The sequence below is a fragment of the Oncorhynchus mykiss genome, chromosome 13, assembly GCF_057628025.1.
Source record: "Oncorhynchus mykiss isolate SJ-2025 chromosome 13, ASM5762802v1, whole genome shotgun sequence".
Classification (NCBI taxonomy): domain Eukaryota; kingdom Metazoa; phylum Chordata; class Actinopteri; order Salmoniformes; family Salmonidae; genus Oncorhynchus; species Oncorhynchus mykiss.
Genome location: NC_143034.1, coordinates 77191371 through 77198870, shown reverse-complemented (window position 1 = coordinate 77198870; position 7500 = coordinate 77191371). Strand labels below are relative to the sequence as shown.

Here is a 7500-nt window from a genome sequence, read left to right as displayed (position 1 = left end):
CTGCACCGCGGCACGCCGCTCCACCCACCGTCCTCTGAGCTTTCCCCTTTCATCTCTTCCTTCACCTCGTCCTTCAAGACTTCCTTCCCTTCTTCTTGGACCTCTGTCTGCTCCTCCACCTTGCTGTCGTCCTTCAAGACTTCCTTCAATTTATTGCTTCTCACCCTCATCATGTTCCCCTTCCCCGACCTCCTCCCATTCTCTTTAACCTCCCCCCTCTGCTCCCTCACATCCTCCTTGCCCTCCCCCTTCCCCGACCTCCTCCCATTCTCTTTAACCTCCCCCCTCTGCTCCCTCACATCCTCCTTGCCCTCCCCCTTCCCCGACCTCTTCCCATTCTCTCTAACCTCCCCCCTCTGCTCCCTCACATCCTCCTTGCCCTCCCCCTTCCCTGACTTTCTTCCATTCTCTTTAACCTCCCCCCTCTGCTCCCTCACATCCTCCTTGCCCTCCCCCTTCCCTGACTTTCTTCTATTCTCTTTAACCTCCCCCCTCTTGTTATTTTCCTCAGCTCTCTTGTCCCCCTTCTCTTTTTTCTCCTCACCCCTCACATCCCTCTTGCCCTCCCCCTTCTCCTCTCCTCTCTCGTCCTTCTTCTCCTCCCCCCTCCTCTCCCCCCTGTATACTCGTGGCTCCAGTCTCAGTTCTCGGGGTATCTTCAGAGGTACCAGGATGTCATAGTAGTCTGGAGCGCCCACCTTGTGCTCCTCGTATGAACTGCCCACCTGTAACCAGACCAGACAAACTAGGATTGTGTGAGTCCCAAATTGCACTCGAATTCCCGAGAAGTTTGTTTACGTTGACCATCAACTCTGTTAACTAATTAATCATTTAACTACAAAAAGAGAAAATGTTATCTTCCCGAAACTCACCTGCAGGAAGTCTCCCCGGAACGCCAGAGAGGACTCTGGGATACCTCCAGTGGCACGTCCGGCTCTGACCAGCTCCCCGACCAGTTTAGCCACGTGGGCCTTGCTGTGCCCCAGGACGTGAGGAGACAGACGCACCCAGCGCTCGTAGTAGTCCTCCAGGACCTCTCGACGAGAACAACTCGATTTCAGAGCCCCGTCAGCGGTCTCGAGAGGCACCCTCTGGGGCCCCCCTGGGTGGGTGGAGCAGTACCTGTAGTTACACATTGATAGTTCAGTCTATTCATATTTCAACAGATGGATACTTAGTGCAATCAAGGGACCGACAGCATTATGAGTATTATTACGAGTTTTCAAAAGCAGAAGCAAAAATAACCGTAGTAACCGTGCAACTCAAACGGAGAGAGAGAGAGAGAGAGAGAGAGAGAGAGGTTGACAGCCCCCCTAGACGCAACTATGACAAAACAACCAACCAAAACGGGTCACAACTCCTGCAGCTCTGTCACACGCTGGGTCTGTACGTAGTCAATAGTAGGCTTCGATGGGACTCTCACGGTAGGTACACCTATAGCTCATCTCTTGGCAGTAGTACTGTAGACTACTTTATCACTGACCTCAACCCAGAGTCTCTCAGAGCTTTCACAGTCAACCCCCTCAGATCGCAGCAAAATCACAGTCTACTTGAACAGAGCAATACTCAATCATGAGGCATCAAAGCCAACGGAACGGAGTAACATTAAGAAATGCTGTAGATGGAAGGAATGTAGTGTAGAAACCTACCCAAAAAACAATTAGGCAACAACACATTCAATCCCTTTTAGACAACTTCCTGGACAAAACGTTCCACCGTAACAGTGAAGGTGTGAACCTGGCAGTAGAAAACCTAAACAGTATATCTGACCTCTCACCCTACTGAATCTAAAAATGTCAAGCAAACAACCTAAGAAAGACATTGAGAAACCTGTCCAATCAAAAGCATAGAGACCCAGAGAACCTGAGCCTACTGTCCAATCAAAAGCATAGAGACCCAGAGAACCTGAGCCTACTGTCCAATCAAAAGCATAGAGACCCAGAGAACCTGAGCCTACTGTCCAATCAAAAGCATAGAGACCCAGAGAACCTGAGCCTACTGTCCAATCAAAAGCATAGAGACCCAGAAAACCTGAGCCTACTGTCCAATCAAAAGCATAGAGACCCAGAAAACCTGAGCCTACTGTCCAATCAAAAGCATAGAGACCCAGAAAACCTGAGCCTACTGTCCAATCAAAAGCATAGAGACCCAGAGAACCTGAGCCTACTGTCCAATCAAAAGCATAGAGACCCAGAAAACCTGAGCCTACTGTCCAATCAAAAGCATAGAGACCCAGAAAACCTGAGCCTACTGTCCAATCAAAAGCATAGAGACCCAGAGAACCTGAGCCTACTGTCCAATCAAAAGCATAGAGACCCAGAGAACCTGAGCCTACTGTCCAATCAAAAGCATAGAGACCCAGAGAACCTGAGCCTACTGTCCAATCAAAAGCATAGAGACCCAGAGAACCTGAGCCTACTGTCCAATCAAAAGCATAGAGACCCAGAGAACCTGAGCCTACTGTCCAACCAAAAGCATAGAGACCCAGAGAACCTGAGCCTACTGTCCAATCAAAAACATAGAGACCCAGAGAACCTGAGCCTACTGTCCAATCAAAAGCATAGAGACCCAGAGAACCTGAGCCTACTGTCCAACCAAAAGCGTAGAGACCCAGAGAACCTGAGCCTACTGTCCAATCAAAAGCATAGAGACCCAGAGAACCTGAGCCTACTGTCCAACCAAACGCATAGAGACCCAGAGAACCTGAGCCTACTGTCCAATCAAAAGCATAGAGACCCAGAGAACCTGAGCCTACGCGTTTACTATGGTGAATCCCTAAAACAATTCATAAACACACTACGGAAAAAAGAAGGAACAGCACGTCAGAAATCAGCGCAATGTAACTGAAGAATCCATATACTCAAACCACTTCTAGGAAAACACTAAACAAACAACAACATGAAGAGTTATCTATCCGAAACGAAGATGAATGGGTAAATCACTTCTCCAATATTTTTGGCTCTATGACTAAGACTACCAGAACCCACTGGATTCTCCAATATGTTTGGCTCTATAACTAAGACTACCAGAACCCACTGGATTCTCCAATATGTTTGGCTCTATAACTAAGACTACCAGAACCCACTGGATTCTCCAATATGTTTGGCTCTATAACTAAGACTACCAGAACCCACTGGATTCTCCAATATGTTTGGCTCTATAACTAAGACTACCAGAACCCACTGGATTCTCCAATATGTTTGGCTCTATAACTAAGACTACCAGAACCCACTGGATTCTCCAATATGTTTGGCTCTATAACTAAGACTACCAGAACCAACTGGATTCTCCAATATGTTTGGCTCTATAACTAAGACTACCAGAACCCACTGGATTCTCCAATATGTTTGGCTCTATAACTAAGACGACCAGAACCCACTGGATTCTCCAATATGTTTGGCTCTATAACTAAGACTACCAGAACCCACTGGATTCTCCAATATGTTTGGCTCTATAACTAAGACGACCAGAACCTACTGGATTCTCCAATATGTTTGGCTCTATAACTAAGACTACCAGAACCCACTGGATTCTCCAATATGTTTGGCTCTATAACTAAGACTACCAGAACCCACTGGATTCTCCAATATGTTTGGCTCTATAACTAAGACTACCAGAACCCACTGGATTCTCCAATATGTTTGGCTCTATAACTAAGACTACCAGAACCCACTGGATTCTCCAATATGTTTGGCTCTATAACTAAGACTACCAGAACCAACTGGATTCTCCAATATGTTTGGCTCTATAACTAAGACTACCAGAACCAACTGGATTCTCCAATATGTTTGGCTCTATAACTAAGACTACCAGAACCCACTGGATTCTCCAATATGTTTGGCTCTATAACTAAGACTACCAGAACCCACTGGATTCTCCAATATGTTTGGCTCTATAACTAAGACTACCAGAACCCACTGGATTCTCCAATATGTTTGGCTCTATAACTAAGACTACCAGAACCCACTGGATTCTCCAATATGTTTGGCTCTATAACTAAGACTACCAGAACCCACTGGATTCTCCAATATGTTTGGCTCTATAACTAAGACGACCAGAACCCACTGGATTCTCCAATATGTTTGGCTCTATAACTAAGACTACCAGAACCCACTGGATTCTCCAATATGTTTGGCTCTATAACTAAGACTACCAGAACCCACTGGATTCTCCAATATGTTTGGCTCTATAACTAAGACTACCAGAACCCACTGGATTCTCCAATATGTTTGGCTCTATAACTAAGACTACCAGAACCCACTGGATTCTCCAATATGTTTGGCTCTATAACTAAGACTACCAGAACCAACTGGATTCTCCAATATGTTTGGCTCTATAACTAAGACTACCAGAACCCACTGGATTCTCCAATATGTTTGGCTCTATAACTAAGACTACCAGAACCCACTGGATTCTCCAATATGTTTGGCTCTATAACTAAGACGACCAAAACCCACTGGATTCTCCAATATGTTTGGCTCTATAACTAAGACTACCAGAACCCACTGGATTCTCCAATATGTTTGGCTCTATAACTAAGACGACCAGAACCCACTGGATTCTCCAATATGTTTGGCTCTATAACTAAGACTACCAGAACCAACTGGATTCTCCAATATGTTTGGCTCTATAACTAAGACTACCAGAACCCACTGGATTCTCCAATATGTTTGGCTCTATAACTAAGACTACCAGAACCCACTGGATTCTCCAATATGTTTGGCTCTATAACTAAGACTACCAGAACCCACTGGATTCTCCAATATGTTTGGCTCTATAACTAAGACTACCAGAACCCACTGGATTCTCCAATATGTTTGGCTCTATAACTAAGACTACCAGAACCCACTGGATTCTCCAATATGTTTGGCTCTATAACTAAGACTACCAGAACCAACTGGATTCTCCAATATGTTTGGCTCTATAACTAAGACTACCAGAACCCACTGGATTCTCCAATTATATTTAATGAACTACAGAACAAAATTTAAAAAAGGCCTGTGGGGTTGATTGTCTCCTAAATTAAATGTTAAAATAGACAGACGACAAATTCCAATTGGCTATAATAAAACTCTTAAACATCATCCATCCTCATCCTCTTTGGAACCAAGGACTGATCACCCCAATCCACAAAAGTGGAGACACCTTTGACCCCAATAACTACCATGGGACAAGCATCAACAGCAACCATGGGGAAATCCTTGTAAAATCTACGTAAAACAACAAATAATCCATGCAGAGCAGAATTAATGATCAAAATCCAGAAGTGAGATGTTAAATTATACAACCACCTAAAAGGAAATGATTCCCAAACCTTCTTAAGGAAAGCTTTGACTGTACAGACTCAGTGAGCATTGCCTTGCTATTGAGAAAGGCCGCCGTAGGCAGACATGGCTCTCAAGAGAAGACAGGCTATGTGCTCACTGCCCACAAAATGAGGTGGAAACTGAACTGCACTTCCTAACCTCCTGCACAATGTATGACCATATTAGAGAGACATATTTCCCTCAGATAACACAAACCCATAAAGAATTTGAAAACAAATCAAATTTTGATAAACTCCCATATCTACTGGGTGAAATACCACAGTGTGCCGCCATCACAGCAGCAAGATGTGTGACCTGTTGCCACAAGAAAAGGTCAACCCATATTTATGCTTATTTATTTTCTCTTGTGTACTTTGTGTACTAACTATTTGCACATCATTATAACACTGTATATACACAATATGCCATTTAAAATGTATTTTACTTTGGAAGTTTTGTGTGTAATATAATATATATATAATAATATTTACTGTAATTATTATTTTCTTCTTCAGTTTTGTACATTATCCATTTCAATTGGCGTTGTCGATGTAAACACAATGTCAACACAATGTAAACACAATGTAAACACAATGTCAACACAATGTAAACACAATGTAAACACAATGTAAACACATGTTTCCCATGCCAATTAATCCCTTTGAATTCAATTTAACTGAATTGAGAGCGAGTGGGAGAGAGAGACAGACAGAGAGACAGAGAGAGAGAGAGAGAGTAAGATAGAGAAAGAGAGAGAGAGAGAGAGAGAGAGAGAGAGACAGACAGAGAGACAGAGAGAGAGTAAGATAGAGAAAGAGAGAGAGAGAGAGAGAGAGAGACAGACAGAGAGACAGAGAGACAGAGAGAGAGAGAGAGAGAGAGATAGAGAAAGAGAGAGAAAGAGAGAGAGAGAGACAGACAGAGAGAGAGAGAGAGAGAGAGTAAGATAGAGAAAGAGAGAAGATATGATGTGTGTGGACTGTGTACCTTATGAAGAGGTAGCAGAGGACACAGGCCAGTAGTAGTTTGATGAGTGAGAAAAAGACAGGAGGGCCCTGGTCAGAGCAGGGCTCTGTCCCAGCCTCGTACCCAGGATCGGGGCCTGATTCTGGGCTTAGCCAGTGGGTTATGTGATGGTGGAAAACCAGACCTGTCAACACACAGGTCAACAGAGGCCAGAACACCCGCAGGTTCAGAGTGTACACACTCATCCTTCTCTCTCTCTCTCTCTCTCTCTCTCTTCTCGTTCCCTCTCTCTCTTCTCGTTCCCTCTCTCTCTTCTCGTTCCCTCTCCCTCTTCTCGTTCCCTCTCTCTCTTCTCGTTCCCCCTCTCTCCTTCTTTCTGTTGCTCCAAGGTTCCTTCGTTCTTTCTCTTCTTCTTGTCTGTCTAGGACTTGTTCTTTAGCGATGCCAGAGAACTGAGACAGGGTCAGGGAAGGCTAACCCATCATGACACATCGCTGACACACACACGCGGACTCTCTCTCTCTCTCTCTCGTCTTTTCCCTCCTCTGCGCCTCAATGTTCTTCTCTCCGTTGTCTCCTCTCCTTCCCTCTTGTAACAGAACTCCCACTTCTTCTTCTTCTTCTCCTCTCCTTCCTTCTTGTAACAGAACTCCCACTTCTTATTCTTCTTCTCCTCTCCTTCCTTCTTGTAACAGAACTCCCACTTCTTATTCTTCTTCTCCTCTCCAGCTTGTTTGTTCAGTTTAAAGTCAGTTGAAGTTCCTCTTCAGAAGTTGCCCCTCCTTCTCTTCCTCTCTTCTTCAATCTGTCCCTCCTGTTTTTCCTCTTCAGGGCTGTATGATGTCAGGTTTATCTGTCTTTGTGAAGACAGGTTCTCTCTCTCTCTTGTCCTCTTGTTCTCTCTTTCTTGTCTTCTCTTTTTCCCGGTCTCTTTCTCTCTCTCTCTCTCTCTGAGCTCAGAGGAAATGCCAAACTCTTGAGAGAGGAATTTTAGTTTTAAAAAAAGAGGGGGAGGAGGAGGAAAGAGAGACTGGGCGGCAACACTCTCCTCCCACCTCTTAAAGAGACAAAGACATTGTTTCACATCTCAACATTACATTCAAAAGGGTACTCAGGGCCCAAATGGAGCCCTATTCCCTGTATGTGGGTGTGTGTACAGTACTCCCTCAGTGAGTGACTCAATGGGTCCTTGTTTAGCTAAACTGGACCACACCTCTGACTAAGGTCT

General features: G+C 44.6%; 1 protein-coding gene across 1 annotated transcript in view; it reads right to left on the bottom strand.

Moving 5' to 3' along the window:
- itpripl2 (ITPRIP like 2) overlaps nt 1-7270 on the bottom strand; it is an 18770-nt gene extending 11500 nt beyond the window's left edge. The window contains exons 1-3 of the mRNA XM_036939796.2: nt 6294-7270; nt 873-1122; nt 1-725 (exon numbers count right to left, since the gene is read on the bottom strand). The exon at nt 1-725 is cut by the window's left edge and continues 425 nt beyond it. Coding sequence (XP_036795691.2) covers nt 1-725; nt 873-1122; nt 6294-6517 — 1199 coding nt within the window. The 5' untranslated portion in view covers nt 6518-7270. The remainder of the gene's footprint in view (nt 726-872; nt 1123-6293) is intronic.
- Nucleotides 7271-7500: the final 230 nt, after the last annotated feature.